Source organism: Falco rusticolus, chromosome 4, assembly GCF_015220075.1.
Source record: "Falco rusticolus isolate bFalRus1 chromosome 4, bFalRus1.pri, whole genome shotgun sequence".
Lineage (NCBI taxonomy): Eukaryota > Metazoa > Chordata > Aves > Falconiformes > Falconidae > Falco > Falco rusticolus.
In genome coordinates this window covers 26,906,568-26,927,002 of record NC_051190.1, presented here as the reverse complement: position 1 = coordinate 26,927,002, position 20,435 = coordinate 26,906,568, and the positions used below count along the sequence as shown (strand labels likewise).

The 20,435-nt window shown below is 49.9% G+C and overlaps 1 protein-coding gene across 1 annotated transcript; it reads right to left on the bottom strand.

The window, feature by feature from the left end:
• Nucleotides 1–8,595: 8,595 nt before the first annotated feature.
• SOX8 (SRY-box transcription factor 8) lies at nucleotides 8,596–14,139 on the bottom strand. Its single transcript, XM_037387170.1, has 3 exons — nucleotides 13,399–14,139; nucleotides 11,879–12,117; nucleotides 8,596–10,959 (listed from the first exon to the last, which is right to left on the bottom strand). The coding sequence occupies exons 1-3, from the start codon at nucleotides 13,839–13,841 to the stop codon at nucleotides 10,223–10,225; spliced, it is 1,419 nt and encodes a 472-aa protein (XP_037243067.1). The 5' UTR covers nucleotides 13,842–14,139; the 3' UTR covers nucleotides 8,596–10,222.
• Between the last annotated feature and the right edge of the window lie 6,296 nt (nucleotides 14,140–20,435).

Genomic DNA, 20,435 nt, shown 5'->3' with positions numbered 1-20,435 from the left:
TTCCTTCCAAGCAGATCTGAATATCTGCATAGTTTGGGGCTGATTGTTTTAGCATTTCTTTTTTTCGGGGGCAGGGGGGGCGGGGTTCAGAGGATCTTTCCTGCATTCCCAGAAATAGAACACAAACATCTACTACTCGGATGTTTTGTTAAGTTATTTTCATTAAAAAAATAAACTTGCTTCCATCTGGGAATTTTGTTAAGTGTTTTAGATATGTTTTTAACTTCTCTGCATCCCATCACCAGGCGTGGATTTCAGCCAAGGGCATGAACACAGCTCTTAAGGGATGGTCGGAATCTGGCTCTGAAGCTCTCACCTGACTTTGTTCTGATAGACGCCGCTCCAAGCTCCTCCTCCGCAGATCTGATTTCTCCCAAATGTTGAGAATATCTGGATTCCTGCCTGAATTCTGTCCGTTTGGGTCCAGCTTCATCCCCAGCCCCATCTGGTCACCAGGAGAGGTTCTCCAAGCCAACAGACCTGCTGGGGTTCAGGTGGCCCCGGGGCAGCGAGAGCTGCAGGGGGACAGGAGCAAGCATCGGGGCACCTCGCCAGGCAGGTGAATTGTCACCTGCCTGCAGGATCTCATGGGGGCTCCATTAAATCCTCCTTCTCAGGGAAAGGGGGTGTCAGGAAGGGGTGACTCGCGGGTCTCCAACAGCAGGTGGGTGACTCACGGCTCACTGCAGGGGCACGATGCCAAAGGGGTTGCACTGCAGCGAGAGTCGCGGGCACCAGCGCACCCCGGCTGATGCGCCCCTCGCTGCTCCCAGCAGCTCTTCCATTTGCCTCCTTCCCAGCTGCAGCACGAGCGGAGGAGCACAATTAGCAGCGTTATTTTTACTTTTTTTCTGCTTTCACAGCATTAAGAAACTGACGTCTCAGGAGGAACATTACAATTTCCAGTGGAACCAGCTACCTTCCCACCTCTTTTTTTTTTATTATTTTATTTTATTTTTGTTTGACATGCATGCCTTTACTTTCCCGAATGAAGAGTGCCACTAACTACCTCTTAAAATATTATTACAGAAGGGCTGTATTCTACTGAGAATGGCATTTTTTGTAATAACCCCATTTTCCTTTTCACTTATTCTTACCTAAAAAGTTTCAGATTGCAGCTCATCCATCTCCCTGACACCCAAATCCCCTCTCACGTTTTCAAATTTATATATATATATTGTTAACCCGTTATTAGCCCATAGTACCAGGGAAAAAAATAATAAATAAAAGCAACATGAGAAAGGGCCCAGCTCCAAGCAGAGGTGCAGGATGCGTGCATGGGTCCATCCCTTGGGGCTGCTGTTTTGGGGACATTCATTGCACATGTGTGGCTGTGGAGCCTGCCTTCCCCCTGCAGCCTCCCCCTGCACAGGGCTTTGCGGGGACACCTCAGTGTCACCCCTCACTTTCTCCCTGGCTCTGCTCCAGTGCCTGGTGGGCAGCTTCAGCCCACTCTGCCCCACATCATGTGGGGGGTGACACTCACGCTGCCCCCAGCCTGCCCAGACAGAAAAACTGGGGACCAAAGATTGCAGAGGAGTAGAAAACCAAACTATCCCTGCTTTTCCTCCAGCCAGGACCGGAGAGGTCATTTTCCAAAGGATGTGAGTGTGTGAGCTCATCCCAGTGGGGCAGCGGCGATGCACGTGGTGCTAAAAACTCCCTGACCTGGGTTCCCAGGGGTGGGAGGGGAAGGATGGGGATGAGGTATGGCTCGGGATGCAGAGGCAGAGCTGGCAACTCTGTGCTGTCCACCTGAGACAGGGCCAGTCCACCTCAGTGCATCCCGGTCTATCCCAGCTCCCCCAGAAAAGATTCAGGAGCAGCTGGATGAGGTGCATCAGCACTCGGCAGCTTTTGCTCCTCTATTCCTTGGAATCCAGGGTTCATCTACGGCACCACACAGCCCCTCGGCTGGCAGTGACATGTAGGAGCGTAGCTGCTGGTACCCAGGCAGGCAAAGAGGCTTTTGCTGCTTGTGGTTCGGGAGGAGGAGGGCAGCTTGCGTTTGGTTATCAAGCAGCATCCTGAGGACAGGAAGGAGGTTGTCAGAAATGTAGTTATCCTCTGTGAGCTTTTCAGCAAAATAAAAAAAAAGTAACCTTTATCATGTGAAAATCTCTGTTATGTGAAAGCAACAGCTTTCTATTTTCATCAGGCTGTAATGATTTACTTGCAAGGAAAGAAAAAAGCTGGATCTTCATTAAAGTTTTCTTTTTCTCCCCTGAAACTTTCAACCAGCTGTGCACAGACCTGACAGTAAACTGCTATTCTTGTTTGTTATCGTCTTAAAAAAAAAAAAAAGTGCATTCCTCATCAAAATCACACCTACCCAGTGTGCTGAGATTTTTATTTATTTTTTCTTTCCCTTCTGTGTGTGTGGTTTTTATTATAACTCGCAGGCAACTGCTTAACATCAACAACAACAACGAAACTTTGGCAGAAGCCACCTCAAAGGATCCGTGTGCGAAATGTTCAATGAACTTCCTAGCTACCAATAATTCCAGTTGGCTGCTTTTCCTTGAGCTGCATCCTCCCGGCGTCGGGGTGTGGAAGTGGTCAGCACCCCATTGCTCGCGGGGGCTCCAGCAGCTGCACGAGGCTTCCCGGAGCAGCGGCTCTTTGGGAACGGGGGGAAGTGGGAGAAGTTGATTAGTTCCTTTCCTTTTTCTAAATGAAGCTACTTCTCACAAGTCTAAATATTTACTGCCGTTTCTGGACACACACACAAAAATTAATAAAACTATCTGTGGAGCGAGATTCTGATTCCCAATTATTTTGCCTTCGTGAAGTTAAAAAAAAAAATCTCAACTTTGTTTGTGCATTCTTATTGCAAACACAATGCCAACAATGGCTAAATAGACAGCATAATAAATAGCACCACAATGCCGACATAAAGGCCTTTCTGGTACTGCATACAAAATATAAACTGTGCCATGCCATTATTATTCCGGAGCCCTTGCTGAAACAGTGCAGTTGAAATTCCACCCCCAATGTGCACCTAATCAGCCATTCAGAGCCCCTTAATGACTTGTCAGTTCTTTGCCCTGCCATTTTCTGTCCAATTAATTCTTTTATTGTGCACCGGATAAAGGAAGACAAAGGCCTTCCATGCAATAATGAATCATTAAAATTCAGCAGCTCCTCTCTTGTGCTCTTGGCTCCTCACCAGCAATTCAGGCTGTTTCACATTCGTTATGTGTGTGGTGGTTAAAATTCACTCTACCTCAAACAAGACCTTTCAAAATGCTTAACCCTTTCCTGGGTGAAGACCTCCATCACTACATTGGGAATTTAGACACACACACACACACACAAAAAAAAAAAAAAAAAAAAAAAGGAGGAGGAGGGGGATGAGCGAGGGGAGGAGAAAGGCAGGCAGAGGTATTTTGGGTAAATGTTTTAATATCACTTCTCTGACAGTCACAATATTGCCTGCGCACACATCCACAAACAAATACAGGGAGCAGGAGGCGATGCCAGCGTGCGGTGGGAGCGGGCGGGCTGCAGTGTCAGCGGCTGTGGGTGCCAGTGCCCCTGCTGGGAGTACCCCACCACCCACCCCAGGAGCACCCCGCCACTCAACCCGGGAGCACCCTGCCACTCACCCTGGGAGCATCCTGCCACCCACCCCAGGGGCACCCTGCCACCCACCCCGGGAGCATCCTTCCACCCACCCCAGGGGCACCCTGCCACCCACCCCAGGAGCACCCCACCACCCACCCTGGGAGCACCCCGCCACCCACCCCGGCAGCTTTGCATCACTTTCCCTAAACCAACACTGCCCCGGGAGCGGGCAGCAGAGGCAGGGAGGGACACCCTCTTATTTTGGATTAGGAGTGGCTTGTTTTTCATTCCTAATTGGTTTAAGATAAACTGAAAGAAGCCGGCTTTTAAACCTGAATAAGGGTGTCCAACTGGCTTTTTTTTTTTTTCCTTTCTTTTTTTTTTTTTTTTTTTTTTCATGGGCTTCACTAAATCAGGTCAAAACCAACACTCCAGTTAAGCCAGTGACACACTGTGCATGGCTGAGCTCCGTGGCCATATGGGAGCAGCTTAATAGGGGTCAGCAGGAACGCGGCGGCTCCTCCGAGCACAGGGAGGGCAGAGCCCGCTCTCAGCAGCACCCACCATCTCCATCCAAGTGCCAAACCATTTCTGAGCCAGAGGCCCCGGGGTGGTGGCAGCAGCCACCTGGGCCACTGGTGGCTCCCATCCCACCACGGGCAGTGCCACTGGCAGGCTGCTGCAGAAGCCTGGAGTACGTTTATTTTTTGAACCCTATTAAAACTGTTTCCTTTTCAGTGCAGACTGCATGGTTTGATGGAAAGATGGTGCCTCTTGTTTCTCTCCTCAGGCAGCGAGGTTCTGCAAAAAATTGAACTCACTTTCCACCTACAGCCATAAAACCAGCTGCTGCTCCAGCTACTGAAATCTGCACTTCTCTGTGAACACTTGGCGGCAGAAACCCCGTAGCCCCGACCCCCGTGTGCTGCCTGGAGGGCTGCTCGTCCCCCAAACCCGTGCTTGCTGCCAGGGAGCAGCCCCTGCATCCCATCCCACCCCATCGCATCACCAGGGATTGCCCTGCAACCTCTGCGGCTCCGGTGCGGGCTGGCGTTGTAGGATGGCAGGAGAACGAAGCAATTTGTAATAAGCAGCATTTTCTGTGGTTTGGGCTCCGGGTGACTATTTTTAGCTCCTGCTGACTCATTTGGGAAATGGCTTCCCCTCCCCAAGCCTCATCCTTTGCCACTTGGTGCCATCCTTAATTCCTGTGTATAATATGCATAAAGTGAACTTAAAATGACACCACGCTGGCTCAGCTGGTGGTGGCGGAGGAGACGGGACCGGGACTGGACCAGGTCACCCTGGCTTCCACCCTCCTGTGCAGCTCCCCTTGCCTTGCTAATTAGGGTACCACGTCATGAACCCCCCAAAAAATGTGTGGACCCTCTGCAGGATCTCCCCAAGGAAGAGGGGCGCGGTGGTGAGGATGTCTGTCCTGGGAGCTGGGGCTCCTCTATGCATCACTCACAGAACAGCCAAGAAGTTGAAGTGTAACTCCCCGCTTTCGCTCCCACCCCCCAGAAAGGGAGTTTGGAGCTCTTCCACTGGTGAATTCATGCTTCAGAATTTGTCTTCAGACTTAACAGAGCCCTAAATCAGTTGGATCCAACCTCATGCTCTTGGAGGCTGAAAATAGGGCAATATTGGAGTTAACATTTACAAATCTTTAAAAAAACTTAAAGCCTTTCCCAAGGGCTGCGTTCACCGTGGCATCTCCTCAGCTGGCCAAGCCTCATCCCAGCAGCTCCCACGGCCACCAAGCCTTTCCATGGGCTCACACACCACTGCTCCTGTTCCCAAAACCTCTCCAGCTCGGCAAGGCACCAGGGTCACTGCCCGCAGCACCTGGAAACAGCTTTTGCTGCCCTCCGGGTGCTTAAACACCCTGTACTCCAAACGGCACTCAGGTCTTTAGCTATTTTTATTTTCTGTTGAATTCTTTCTTGCCCCCAGATCACAGGCGACATGTAGCCAGGGGCTGCGAGCATCCTGCCTTGGCAGTGGGAAGATAAAAGTGGCAGAGGGAGGGGGCGGCCGCACATCTCTTTGCATCTCGTGGAGCCTTAGGCTGGAGATGCCAGGCAAGGACAGGCAGCCTGCAGCTGCTGCTTTCGGGATGGCCAGATCCCTGCATTCAGACCCTGGGGGTCCCGTGGGGAGCAGCCCTGTGTGGCGAGGGCTGGAGAGCCCCCCGGGAAGGCTGTTCCATACCCCTGCTCCCGTGACCCCACATCACGCAGCATTGCGGAGCTGGGGGTTGGCTCCGGCGAGCCCAGCTGGGAAAAGCAGACACCCCAAGGCGGTCAGCCTGGAGCTGGGGAGCAGGGCTAGACCCACACAGGACTTTATTAAAGCTGAACACTGTCACAGAAATGCCATTTCAGAATTTCTTTGCCATAAACCTCATACCCCACTGTAAAAAATGTGTAACAAAAGTTGGTATCACTCCAGGAAAAATTATAATAAGGAGGATGGGAAGGGACTTTTTCTTTTTCCACCATGCAGAGGGAATGTGGATACGGTCTATAAAATTAATTTCCTCTTTCTTACTAAACAGTACCTTCTGAGCAATTCAGATAAATAGCGACATTCATTATTCTCTGCACCAAAAATAAAAAAGAGGAACTTTTATCGTTTGTGTATTCCTGCAATTATCTTGAGAACCCCTTTTTGTTGACAGCCAGGGGTCAAAAGCCGGTCTTGGTTTCACCTGATCTCATTGACTTCTGCAGAGACATTCCAGATTCACGCCAACACAAGAGCCATCAGAGCCGAGCTTGGGACACACAATGATGCCATTCACATCAGGAAGACGCTTGGCTCATGGAAAATCACTTCTCTTTCTGTAGGCGATATCTACACATGAAATGGAAGAAAGGGATAGTGCATGAAAATGCATTTATACAAACAGCATTAGTTTCAAATCAAAATGCTCTTCTCTGACTATAAACTGTGCTCCCAATCAGTGTTTTTCTCCTAGGGAAAAGAAATGGGAGACTCCTATGTTTAAGTGTCAATCTAGGCATGGGGAATGAACTTCTGATGCTCTTAGAAATTTCCAGCGCACCCTCAAGCCTAAGTCACTGGATTGTTCAGGCCAGCGCTTTTTACCTGCCCATCACCTCCTCAAACATCCATTTTGTAATGACTTTGAATTTTACTCCACAGCAAACATGCAGCAAGCATCCCCAGCTCTGAGAGCAATAAAACCCCCAGGCTGAATGTCACCATTCAGCATTAGCTGTTGCAAGGGGAGCTGCTTCCAGGCGCTGCGGAGGGGTCTCTGAGGCTCACATCATGGCTCGCACCTACTGAACGCAATAGATCTACAGCACGTTGTTTCTGCAAACATTAGTAAAAGCTACCTTGATTTTGCAAAGCTTATAAAAAGCAAACGTAAGTACAGCCAAAAGAGAACAGGTTTAAAATCTACATATTTTGGCTGCCCGTTTCCTTGGTGCAGTTGCCAGGCGGGTGTGGGGACCCCCGGCCACCCAGGGCTCCCACAGCCCCCACGCAAGGAGAGACATCTCCACACAGACACCCCCAGCTCCTGGTCCTGCCAGGGACAGTGCACCCACAGGATGTCACCCTGCGGCAGGGAGCCACAGCTGGCGCGGTACACTGGGAGAGGAGGGAGGAGAGAGGGAAGAGCTTGGTGATGTTCCCCAAGCCTGTGACTGGAACCCATCCTGCCGGGTGCACAGATCCCATCACACGCTCCCATGAGCCAGAGATGCTTTGCTGTGATTTTTAGTTTTGCTATTTTGGGTGATTTACAATATCATTGCATACAGATGTTTCAAAGATTAATCCAGGGATCAGTGAAGGCACTGTAAGCTTTGATATTAAACACCAAGAAAGCAAAGTGAAGCACTCACGTCCCACCTCACCTTTTTTCCCCTTTTTTCCCCCAAAGCGTGTGCCTTTGGAGAGGAAACCCTACCTCAACATGCAGAAGAGGCAAAGCCAAAACACATCTATTTTTCAAGGACGAATTAGGATTAAGGCTTGAAATTTGCATTGTCACTGGAGGAAGGAGGAAAGGGGAAAGCAAGTCTCCTCTGAAAGTTATTCTGCAGCTTTGGCGCGGAGTGTAATAAAGTCATTTTGCCAGCAGTTTTGTAAATGAGCGCAGAGAAAATGGTGTCCAGTTACAGACGCTCTGGCAAGATAGCTCTTGGCAGATACTGCAAACAGCAAATTTGCTTTGGGACTCTGTTCTTCAGACTTTGTTAATGTTCTTGAGCTTCATTAATTGTCATCACATTTATTTTCCTCGTGTTAAAACATTTTCCACAGCGCTGCCCTGCAAGCAAGTCCTGAGCGCGTTCCTCAAGCCAGGGCGGCTGAACTGCCCTAATCCAAACCCTTTCCTTCCAGTTAGGGTCCAGTCTGAAAATCTTGCACCAGTTCATCTGAACTGGTGAGACCAAACTGCAACTCAGTTTATATAAGAAAAAAAACAAAACAAAACACAAAACAACACAAATATAACTATTATAATGACTGTATTTAAAAAAAAAAAAAAAAAAGACCACTCCATGCAACATATAATTTTGTTGCTATCATAATTAAGAGGTATTTACAAGGGTTCACCAACCAGAAAACAGAATTTGCTACTGTAAAATTCCTACGTGCTGTACAGAATAAAATGAACTCTGTCTAAAACCACGCAGTCTGACCTTGCAAACCCTTACTCATGTGAGCAGTCTCAATGAAATCCTGTGAAATGCTTGGGATTACAGGCATGGAAATACACTTCTTGAAGTAAAAAAAGAATTTTTTTTTAAATCTCACAATAAGACACCATTTAAGTACCAGGAAAGGGAGCAAGGGGGAAAAAAAACAAACCACACCAGAAACAAAAAAAACCCAAAACAACCAAAACCCAAGACATTAGGAGAACAAAAAACCTTGGTCAAAATATTTTATTCTGAATAGCCTGTCTCCTTCAAAGCTGTTCTCCACATTAATTTTCATCACAGAAATAGGCTCAAACAAAAAGAAAACATAACACGTACTTGATAAAAAGCAATTTTTAATTTTATCAAATTGATCTGTACAAAAGTTAGCATTGCTTAGTCAGAAGCTAGTGAAGAGAACAGATAAGTAACAGCCAAAGTCTTTCAAACTTTATACAGAAAAATAGATTGCATAAAAATGAGTTTTCTGTATTTTCCCCCACCCCCACGTCCCCAAAAGGAAATATGCAAAAAATATTTTTTAGAAAAAGAGTAGGAAACGTAGAAAAGGTAAAAAGATGATAACCTCTGAAATGTGATTTTAGATTTACAAAGTTTTTAAAGGCACAAGTTACGATAAAATAGATGGTTATTATATGCTCAGCATACAATGGAAGAAGTAGAAATATATCAATGAAATATTAGTCTAAAACTAAGTACCTAAAAATTTTTTAAGTGGAGAAGGTTTTAGTTTCACAGCTTGATGGATGATATCTGGTCCCTAGAAGCCAAAATTAAAGCAGAAGTTGATAATTTCTCATTAAATTACATCTTCCTATAAAGTAGTCCTGGTTCTGAAAGTGTACAAAGACTCTGCAATGCCTTAAACCCAATTTTAACGCCCAAAAGCAGGCAGCCAGAAAAAAATGCCTGCTCCTTTTTGCAATCATTTTAGCCTCCCAATTTAATTAGCAACTTTCCCCCCCCACCTTGTTATTTCACATTCCCATTTGAGTTTCCTGTTGGTGACCAGGTCTGCGATGGGCAGATTTGTTCAGTCCCTCTCTCAAACACGACTGCTGCAGCGGCTCAAAATGAAAAAAACCCAAAAACCAACAAAAATCTATAGACTCGTAACACCATTTTATTGTATCATCTCCACTATTTTTATGCTCCCTCCCCCATCTTTAAAAATCTTTTAAAATTCTACTTTTTGCACAAAATTACTTCATTAATTAAAAGACAAAATAATACAGAACATAAATACATATTTAACAGATTTAAAAAAAAAAACCAAAAACACTTTAAGCTTAAAAAAAAAAACAAAACCAAAAATGTTAATTACAGCCAAACCTTGCTTAGAAGAACTCTTGACTAAAAAAACAAACACTTCAGACATTTAATTGGTTGGTCCCACCAGACTCGTTTGTTCCCACAAGATTGTTACACGGAATAGCCGTGTTTTCTGGTTTCATCCGTGTTGGTCCGAGTGAGTTCTTGCCCTCAAGGTTGGTCCGTTCCTCACATTGCAATAGACCCTTAAAGTCTCAAACAGCTTTATTTTCTTCTCCCCCCCGTCCCACCCCCCTGCTCCGCTTTTGCACTTGTCAACTTCCACGACGAGTAAGTTCAGTTCAGTCCTCACAGAGGAGTCAAATGGTTTTGTCCTTCATTTATTCAAAAGGAATCGCCGGTCCTTTGTTTTTTTGTTTGTGGGTGGGTTTTTTTTCGTCTGTTTTATTTTTTAATTATTTTTTAATTTTTTTTTTTAAATTGTATTAATTAAAGAAAAATAGAGCTCTGTCCTTTTGGAGAGTTTTGAAGCAAGGGGACATCCAGTCGCAACGAGCAGAGTTCCCAGTGGCTCAGGAGGCACTTCGGAAACTATCGCGGCACTCCACGCTCTTCGTCTTCATTCCTTCATTAGTGCATATGTTGGGGAAGCCCTCGGGGGCTCCATGCATCCTTTAAGGCCTTGTCAGGGTTGTATAGACCGGCTGGTCCCAGTTAGCGGTGGGGCTGTGGGCCGGCGGGATGGACAAGCCGTTGAGGATGGGCGTCGCATAGGGACGGCGGGAGGAGTGGAAATAGGGATACTGGTAAATGCTGGAGGGGTAGCCAGGGTAGGGGTTGTAGTAGTTGGAGCTCTGGAGGTCCGTGTAGTCGCATTGGGAGCTGGAGAAGGAGGCGGCGGCCGTAGCGGTGGAGGCGGTGGTGGCACAAGCCTGGGCACTGTAGGAGCCGTAGTCTGAGTGCGCAGGGGAGCCGTGGGACTGGTCGCTGTAGTGGCTGGGGCTCAGCTGCTCCGTTTTGATGTGGGGCCTCTGCTGGCCCGAGTCAGCGGACGATGGTGACGCCGAGGCCGGGCTTTTGTGAGTCCAGACCTGGTTGGTCCCACCAGTGCCTGTGGCCGAGTGGGAGTAGGACGCGCCATAGGAGCCGGCGGCAGCACTGGGGCCATGGTCGGCCGGCATGGCAGCATGGCCATTGAGCGGCAGGTACTGGTCGAACTCGTGTACGTCGAAGGTCTCCATGTTGTTGATGACCTCGCTGCTCAGCTCCGAGATGTCCACGTTGCTGAAGTCGATGTTCTGGCGGCCGCTCTCCACGAGGCGGCGGCCCTCGTGCTTCAGCTCCTGCTTGCTGCCATGGTGGAGGTCAGTTTTGGGGGTGGTGGGTGGGGTGGGTGGCCCATGGGTCTGCCCTGGGGATGAAGGGACAGCAAGGCTTTAACAAGAACAGCCACAAAACACCCAACTCCTTCAAGGACAACTAAGGGAATATACTTTTCTCCCTCCTCTTATTGCAAGAGGGGAAGGGGGATTTTAAACTATGGCCCCGTGTTGGAGGTGGCTGATGTCCCCCTGCGACCATGCCAGGGACCATGTCCTTGGCTGGGGTAACCACCGGCATGGGTGACGGCTCGCAGGGGGGAGGAGAAGCAAGGAAGCGCACAGCGCCCATCAGAATTGCCCTGGGCCACGACAGGACACCCCCAGCTGCACAAACTCCCCCTTGCCTGGGAAGCAGAACCAGGGGTGGGTTCGGAGGGACCCACTCAGCCTCTCCCCACTGGGAAGCCTGGAGCCCGCTCGGCTCTCCCGGAGGCAGAGAAGCTGTCCCGGCAGAGCGGGCTGGGATCCCCAGCCAGGCTGGGCGAGAGCACAGACGCGTCTGAAGCTGCAGGACGTTCGCAATCCTCCTGGAATCTGTCAACACGCGCCCTGTGCCAATTCGCAGCGCAGCCGAGAAGTGGGGAGCTTCGGGGGGGAAGCTGCATCTCCAGGACCCGCTCCCCCAGGCATCCTTCGTGTGGCCAACAGATTATTAACCCTTGTTAGCTCACAATTAAATCTCCCCACTCCCGGGCCAGCTGGGATCCCTGTGCTTTGGGGATTTCCTATCGCACAGTCGGCTCTATAAGCATTTACTAAAGAAAACCATGGCCACGTTCACAACCTGGTGCAAAACCACAGCTCTTGGGCAATGACTCCTGCTTTCGGATAGTCCCAATCCCACTGATACTCATCCCAGCGGCAAACGAGCCCGTGCCCGCCAGCAGGCTCATGTCCCAAACCAACGCACCCGGGACCCGTTTTTTTTTGCCCGCAGGGGCCCTTTACCTGTGTGATCACTGTGATGGTGGGAATCGGCCATGCCGCCCAGCCCACTGTCCGCCTTGTAGATCTGCGTGCCTGCATGGTGGCTGAGTTCAGCTCCAGAGTCGGAGTCACTCTGCCCAGCTTTTACACTTTTCCTCCTCCGTGGCTGGTATTTATAATCCGGGTGATCCTTTTTGTGCTGGACCCTGAGCCGCTCAGCTTCTTCCACAAAGGGACGTTTCTCATTTTCACTTAACAGACTGGTTTGGGATGGATTTATTATGAAAAAAAAAAAAAAAAAGAGAGAAAAAGTATCCAAAATTACTATCTTTTCCTTAGAAGTTTTCAGCCTATTTTCAGAGCCACACATCCCCATTTCCCATACACTGATTTGAGCAAATTAATTACAGAACAAATTTGCTGGGGGGGGGGGGGGAAGCTAAACTATGTTGTGAAAATGTATTAAAATACCAACTACAGAGGTGCAAAAAAACCCCAACCACTACAGATAACAATAACTGGGCAAAACAAAATCCCCCTGCCCCATTTTAAATGCCTTTGCCAAATATTATTCCTACATTTGTCCTACAAATGCCACCCCCTCACCGCGACAAACAACGCTGCTCATTTCCAGCTTTGTTTAGGGCTTACAAAGAAACCACAAAGGCAACAGCAATGGGATTATTTCTCTCAAAACTCTCCCCCGACCAGACCTCTCTTTGCAAACTCTTGGAGAGCCTCAAACCGCAGCAGGAGCATCACTGGCCCAAGCAGGCAGGAAAGATGCAAGTTTGGTACAGCCAGACACGACCAAATATCCCACACGGTAAAAGGTGGCTTGTCCCAGAGCCTTGGAAAGCAGAGCGCACTCAGATGTCGCCCAGAAAAAAGAAAGTTTGCATCGGTGGGCAGCACTCAGCATGCAAGCACACAGATAAGAAGGCAAATTAGAAAGCAGATGGAAATAACTGCTAAGGATTGGCTTGTTTGGTTTTGTAGCTTGTTAAGAGACAAGCCAGCCAGCCAAGGAAAAAAAAAGAAACTTTTAGAAAAACCCATTGTAAAAGAAGCGATTTTAAAAAGTCTGAGTCTCCTGGGGACATGGGAAGCCCTGGCCGGGAGAGGAAAGGGCCCAGGCAGCACATCTGGGTGATGGAGCAGGGAAAACCCACGCGCAAGGGAGCGCTGGGACAGGACCCATCGGCTGCACCCGTGGGTGCCCAGGCCCCTGTGTGGGGAATTTCTTTATTTTTCTTTTCAGAGCAGACACCAGCATGTCCTTTGCAGCATGCTGACACACTCCGGGGGATTTCTGCACTTCGGCTTCAAATGCTGCAAGAATCCCCCGTAGGCACAGGCGGCCGAAAAAATAAATAACCTTTAAAAAAAAAAAAATGAAAAGGAGAGATTTCAAGCAGCGATAGGAGGGGGAGCGCAGCGCAAGGCAAAGCACCGGTCGCCCCCCGGGGATGGGGGGTCCGTGCGCGCCCCCACGCCCCCAGCCCGGCGCGGCGCGGGGGATGCGCGGCCCGTGGACTCACCGCCAGAGCTTGCCCAGGGTCTTGCTGAGCTCGGCGTTGTGCAGATGCGGGTACTGGTCGGCCAGCTTCCTGCGGGCGGCCTGCGCCCACACCATGAAGGCGTTCATGGGCCGCTTGACGTGCGGCTTGGCCTTCAGCGATCCGTTGCCGCGGACGGGCATGGGCACCAGGCTCCAGTCGTAGCCCTTCAGCACCTGCGAGACGGCGTCGCGGATGCAGGCGGGGAAGCGCTCGTCCACCTCGGCCGCGTCCACCTTGGCACCCAGCGCGGCGGCGCCGGGGGGGCGCGGGGCGGGCGCGGGGGCGCAGCCCAGACCCTCGGAGCCGGCGGGGGACAGCGGCGAGTCCGAGTCCGAGTCCACGTGGGACATGGAGCTGGTGGTGCCCGCGGGGCTGCACGGAGCCTCCAGCGCTTTGTCGTGCTCCTCGGTCATGTTGAGCATTGGTGGCCACGGGAGAGGCGGCTGGGGGGAAAGGGGGCGAGGGACAGAGCCGTCCCGAGGGCGAGGAGGTGCCCGGGCGGAGCGGCGGCGGCCACGCACCCCCTCCGCGGGCGCCCGAACAACGAGAAAAAAAATAATAAAAAAAAATAATCTAGAAGAATAAAAATAAAAGACACAAACGCGCAAAAAAATCAGGCGAAAAAAACCCCAACAATAACAGAAAAAAATTAAAAGCCACCCAAAACCAGTCCTGCTGCCGTGCGGCGCCCCGCTCCGCGCCCGGCCCGCGCCGCGCTCCTCGTCCAGTGCGAGCCCCGGCCCCTGGCAACAAGTTACTTTAAGGGGAGGGCAGGCGGCTCCTCCTCCGGTGCCGCTCCCCATTGGCGGAGCGGGAATCTCATTTACATAAGGGGCGGGGTGTCCCACTGCCCGCCCGTCGCCGCTGCGCTCCGCCGGCCGGATCCGCTGCTGCCGGGAGGTCCCGCTACCCCGCGGGCTGCTGCGGACCGGGGCTGGTGGCTGCGGGCTCCTCGCTCGCCTTTACCGCTGTGAATTGCCTGGGGGTTTCACCTACTGATGGGGACACTCCTCTCACTCCCGACGGTGTTCTGTACCCCTGGTGTGCGGAGAGAGCCCCCCATCTTAGCGGGAGGGGAGCCGGTGCGGGACGGCCCGGCGCTCGGCGGTGGGATGCCCAGCCCCGGTTCCCAGCCCCGCGGGACGGCCCGGCGCTCGGCGGTGGGATGCCCAGCCCCGGTTCCCAGCCCCGCGGGACGGCCCGGCGCTCGGCGGTGGGATGCCCAGCCCCGGTTCCCAGCCCCGCGGGACGGCCCGGCGCTCGGCGGTGGGATGCCCAGCCCCGGTTCCCAGCCCCGCGGGACGGCCCGGCGCTCGGCGGTGGGATGCCCAGCCCCGGTTCCCAGCCCCGCGGGACGGCCCGGCGCTCGGCGGTGGGATGCCCAGCCCCGGTTCCCAGCAGCGCGGAGCGGCGCCGGGACGGGGCGGCGGCAGCAGCCGTCTTCCTAGGGCTCCGATGCGGCGGGATGCACCGAGCCGTCCGTGCCCCGGGGACAGCTGTTTCCGTTGTAAGCCCCATTTACCGAGGGGGGTTCCTGGGGTGGTCGGTGCGTGGCAAGAAGCACCGGTGCGTCCCGGTTGCGAGCGGGGCCGGAGCTGCCCGTGTGCCGGTGCAGCCCTCCGGTAGCCGAGCCCCGGACCGCCGTGCGCTCCCCGCACCCCCGAGCGCATCGCTTTTCCCCGCTTTCTTCAACGGGCAAATAAAGGCGGAAAGCGGCGAATTGCTGGGAAGAACCGAAACGGGCCCCTCGCCTCTCCCCGCACCTTCTCACGGCCGTCGGGCCCCGGGCCCCTCCCCGGGAGGGCAGAGCCGGGGCTGCCCCGGCCACGTCCCGCCCGGCGCCGGCGGCTCCGCAGCGCCCGGAGGAGGATGCAGCACCTCGGGGTGAGCCTTTGGGGTGGGGGGCTGGAGGGGGTTACCCCCAAAATCTCCCCCATTAACCCCGGCTGCGGGAAACCCCCGGTGCCGGCCGAGCGCCCCGGGCCCCTCAGCAAAAAAACCACCCTTCTTAAAAGCTCTCCCTGCTCGACCCAGAGAGCTGCCCCTCTCCAAGCGAGCCCTCGAGCCCTGGTTTTGCAGCGTTTATTTGGAGCATTTGATTCTAATTATCTGCGGAATCCAGCCTTCTAATTGCGACTGGGGAAAAAAAAAAAAAAAAGTAACTCCCCAAATTCCAGCTTTATCCACTGCTTCCCCCCTCAGCCCTGCTACCCCCTCGGGAAAAGAGGGTCAAGTACAAGATTTACAGGGGGTGAAAACAGAAATTGTGTGAGTGCTTCAAGTATTCCAGCATTTAAAAAGTAACAGGAACGGGGTGGTTTTGAGAGCATTTTGTTTAATTACTGCAATGTATAATCACCTTGAAATAAAGCGTACACTTTGAATTTAAATGTAATGCTGTTTAAATGTGCATGAATACCTGTCTGCCTTCTATATGAAAAAGAATATATTCTGTTAAAGTGCCAAGCAGGATCTTATTTTCTTTAAAAATTCTCTCCTTATTAGTAATTTCTCAAGATTTCAGCTTTCAGTTTGCAGAGTCACAAAGTGAGTTACCTTTGGACAACGTTTTTAAAAGACAATTTTACAAAGTGTCTTTAAAAAAATATATTGTCTTTGAAGCTCAGGGCATACTGTATGTGTTGAACTTGCAAGCAAGAAACAACTGAACTTTTTTTTTCCAGGGCCCAATCTAAAGCTTAATGAGATTGTAGAAGGGTTTCTGTTGCCCTGGGCTTCAGACCCCCTTGGACACTTGGCAAAACTTTTTTTCCTCTCTCATGTGACACAATTTTCATACATTTCTGTAATGTCTGTCTCTTTGTGTTCTCATAGCTCTTTAATAAGTTTAGCTTACAATTTACCAGACTTGCAGAATTTCAGTATTTCATCTGTTTTAGAGGTGGCTGAGTCAAAGCAATAATCAATATTTTTAGTCCATCTTTTCAAAGACAGCCTCTCCTGCGGAGTACCTTCCTTGGAAGGTTTGAACCTCATTGCATGACTGAGGCTGGGAAGGGATTTGTAGGGCAAGCCCATGGAGGGAGGAATGAAAACAAAAGCCCCGGTTTTCTGATCCTGCCTTCAACTACAAGTCAAGTTTCTGCAAAATAAGCCCCCAAGGACAGCAGGAATCACGCGCTGGTTTTCTTCCCCCTTGCATGCTACTGCCTTTCAGGGCTCCCCAGCCCTGCCTGAGGCAGGGAATTGCATTTCCCAGCCCACACTTCAATTCCTTTTTGTCCAATGCAGGTGAAAGGAGAACAACTTTCCATAGTTGCTTCCTCTTGCTCCAGAGATGCGCATGGGGAAGGAGGAGTGCCTGGAACCAGAGCAGGGTATACGTCCTGCTGCACTTGTGGTTTTGTGATCTTGCACAAACCATTTCATGTCTTTGAGTGTCAGTTCTCAGCCGAGCTGGTAGAGGGAAAGCATTGCCCAGCCTCACGGACCGACCCGAGCTGAGATGACACAGGGAGAGGAGGGAGCTGGAGCACCCAGGAAACTTCAGTAGCTCCAGTTTCCTGAGATGTTCAGTCATCCATGAAATGGAATGAGATTACACTGGGACAACAAGGAAGTTCAAGTGGTGTCATTTGTCTTATGGGGTCTCATATTCAAATTTTGTATAGCAAAGTACCACTGACGTGCAGAGATGAGCAAATGATGGAGCTGCAGGGCAAGTCTTGTGGTGGTCCCACGTGATGAATCATCAAGACCTGGCCTAATGCTTCTCTGCCTTGACCCAGCCTGCTGCAGGGCAGGCCCTGACATTGGAAATTCCCGGAAAAAAGTGCGTATCTGGGAGGGAAGAACAGAGATTCCTGTTGCCCAATGGAACCTTAAAGAGTGCACCCAAGCAGGGTACGTTTAGAGAGGGTTTGGTGGAACAGAGCTGGTGGTTTCTGGCAGAGAGTGGGCACAGCAGAGGTCCACCAGCTGCCTGTCAATATTGGTAATATTGCTTCATTTTCTTTAAAGTCTGACAAGGTCTCTAATAAAGTTCCTGGCCAGCTAACACCAGCGTCTCTGGGGATCAGGCACTAAATACAAGGTCTGCATGCTTGGTTCCATCACATCATCACCTGGGAACGCTCAGAATCCCCAGAGGATGGAGGTGGCTTGGCCTCTCATCCCGGTTCTTCTCTGCTGTACCTATTTATTTAGCAGGAATAACTGTAAGCATGCATACTGGTGTCAGAGCCCCACTAATACCGGTAAGGAGAAATTTCATCTTCAGTTGAAGACTGGGAAGGCACTTTCAGAGCATGTGGGAATCACTGCATGTGATGGGATATGCTCTGCATTATGCACATGTACTGCGCTCCTTCCCCGGCTGGGAGGAGGCCCAGCCCAAAGGTGGGCTCTATCGCTTAATCTGATCAAGTGGTAAAGTCACCATTTTTCAAAAACTGGCTACCTTTGAACTGCGAGTGGATTTTACATGGGAATTTCAAAGAGCAAATAGAAAGAGCCTTACGGGGGAAGAAAAAACAGTCCCTGATCAGATAAGAGTAACCTATGTGTTGTGTTAAAATAAGCCTCTGACATCTGCAGGATTAATGCTCTGCCCAGAGGATACAGCAGTTCAGTGGCAGCTCAGAGCTTGCTGTGAAACAACATTCAATCCTTTTCAGGAAAGCTCTGATATCTGAAAAGGAGAAAAAAAATAAAAGAAAAAAAATGTGGTAAATTTCAACTAATTTCAATTAAAATAGCAGCAGCAGAGTGAAAAGCTTTGCTCTCAAGGAGAACTGTAGTGATGGGTCCAGTCCTACATTGTGTGTTTGTGAAGGCTCCAGCACACAACTGGTGCTTAGTTTTAAGGCTAAATTTATATGGCTCAGCTGCTTGCAGGCCAGTTCAGGTCCAAAATCTGTCTTCTGTACCATGAAGCAAGCCTCACTGCTCTGAACAATTCAGGAGGAAAAGGGACAGAACCTTTCTGCAAATTTTAATTAACACTTGGGGTATTTAGTCCTTGGCACTTCCACAGCTCCCTCCACTGCATTCAAAATTCTTGTTTTCACCTGCACAGCAGGAGTGAAAAATTACTGTGTGCTGTCATGAAATCACTGTGTGCACCCACCACAGCAAGAACAACTTTTTATTTCGCTGCCTCATCCAAAGCCCATCATTAGAGGTCTTTCCATGGACTGTGAAGAGCTGGGGACTTGAGGCTCCCACTGCCATGAGTGGATGTAAACTTGCACCCCTTGCACAGCTGCTGCAGTCTGCTGAGAACAGGAGGGAAAGACAGAGGCTTAAATATTAGGTTAATACTAGTTTTTACTCTGTTAATGGAGTGCTTAGCTCCAGCATTCCTGCTTTTTCTGGACAGGAATAGTTTGGCAGCAGCAGAGCGGACCATAGAGGACATCCCAGGGAAGGGGTTGAGTCACCATCCCTGGGGGTGTTTAAAAGACACATAGATGTGGTGCTTAGGGATGCAGTTTAGTGGTGGGCTTAGCAGTGCTGGGTTAAAGGGTGGGCTCGATCTTAAAGGTCTTTTTCCAACCTAAACAATTCTGTGATTCTATCTGCCCCAGCAGCTCTTTTCCAACACATGAACATTCACCTGGCGTTGATACAAGAAACTCCGCACACCTGCGCCGGGCAGGACTCCACTGACCTCTCTCCTGCTTGAAATGCAAGTGGAGAGGAGTGCATGGGATTCCTAAGCATTTTTCTTATCATCATGGCAGTAGATATCAGAGAAAAGGGATATTTATTTTCAGAAAGCTTTGACTTAAATGTGAGCCAAAGGCAGTGAGGGCTTCATGAAAATCTTTACATGTTACATTGGGCCTGGTGTGGAATTTCTGCTAAAATAAAAGCACCCTTACTAAAAAGTGCTTTTATGATTATTAGTTCTTTAATATCCCAGTGGAAAAATTTAACTAGTGGCTTGTTCTGCATTTTTATCTTGCAGCTTTCCCAGCCTGAATTTGCATGCTGTGGTGCTGGCAGCCAAGGACCCGGAGGTGAAAGCGATTACAAACCCAAAAGGGACAGCCTTCTCTTTTGGTTTCAGAAAACATGCATGTGTAAAGACCAGACCCAGTGGGAAGGAAAAGATATGTCAGTCTGTTACTTCTGTTCAAATATTCTAAGATACCAGCAACAAAACAAAATTTGCTTTTGCAGGATCAACAACACACGTGTATGCACTACATGTTTAAAGGCCAGGTTAGACACCAGCAAGAGATCTCTTCTTTCCTCCTGCATGGCACAAGCTGGGCGGCATCTTTTCAGAATAACATTGAAGCACAATTTTATTAATTATGATTACTGTGATTATTAGTTGTTTGTCCTGTGGTACTGCTTAGGAATCCCTGGTCTGAATCAGTACCCCCTCGTTATAGATGCTGTAAAAACAGAAGAAAAAAAGGTAATTCTTCCTCTGAAAATCTTTTTCAGCCTTAATCCTGCTAACCCTGGAGTTAAAGATCAGATTTCCACAGGGAAAGATCAGGGATTTTAATGCAAAAAATATTACCACTGAAAAATCTTAACTAGTAGAAGGAGGCTCCCAGATTCTTTGAGAGATCCCCATCTCTCATCTAACAAATGCAGCTGAATGCTCAGAGGGATTGTGGGTAACTGCATTACACATAATTGAATGTATGTTTTCTTTAGAGGAGTCCCCAAATGTTAATGCTGCTTTACAAAATAGTTATTTCTGTGCACATTCACTTTCTCTGTTTTATTTAAACGCAATTCCTGGCAGCCAGAGGGGCGAAAGACTAGACCTGAATGAACACAGAGTAATTTAGGGTGCCAGGGACAGCAGGGTTGAGGTGCTGGTGGGGACAGCTGCTGGGTGCTGTGACAGTAAATGCTTGTTTCTCTGTCACTTTTGCAGCTGTTTGGAACACAGCGAAATAGGGTCGGGTGGGGGGACGTGGCGGCACGCATTTTGTTGAATGAAGATCAGCATCAATGATGCCTTAGCGCCTGCCTGCCGGCCTGACATTTATGAATCGCTTTCCCTTTGAGACTTGAAGGCTCAGAGC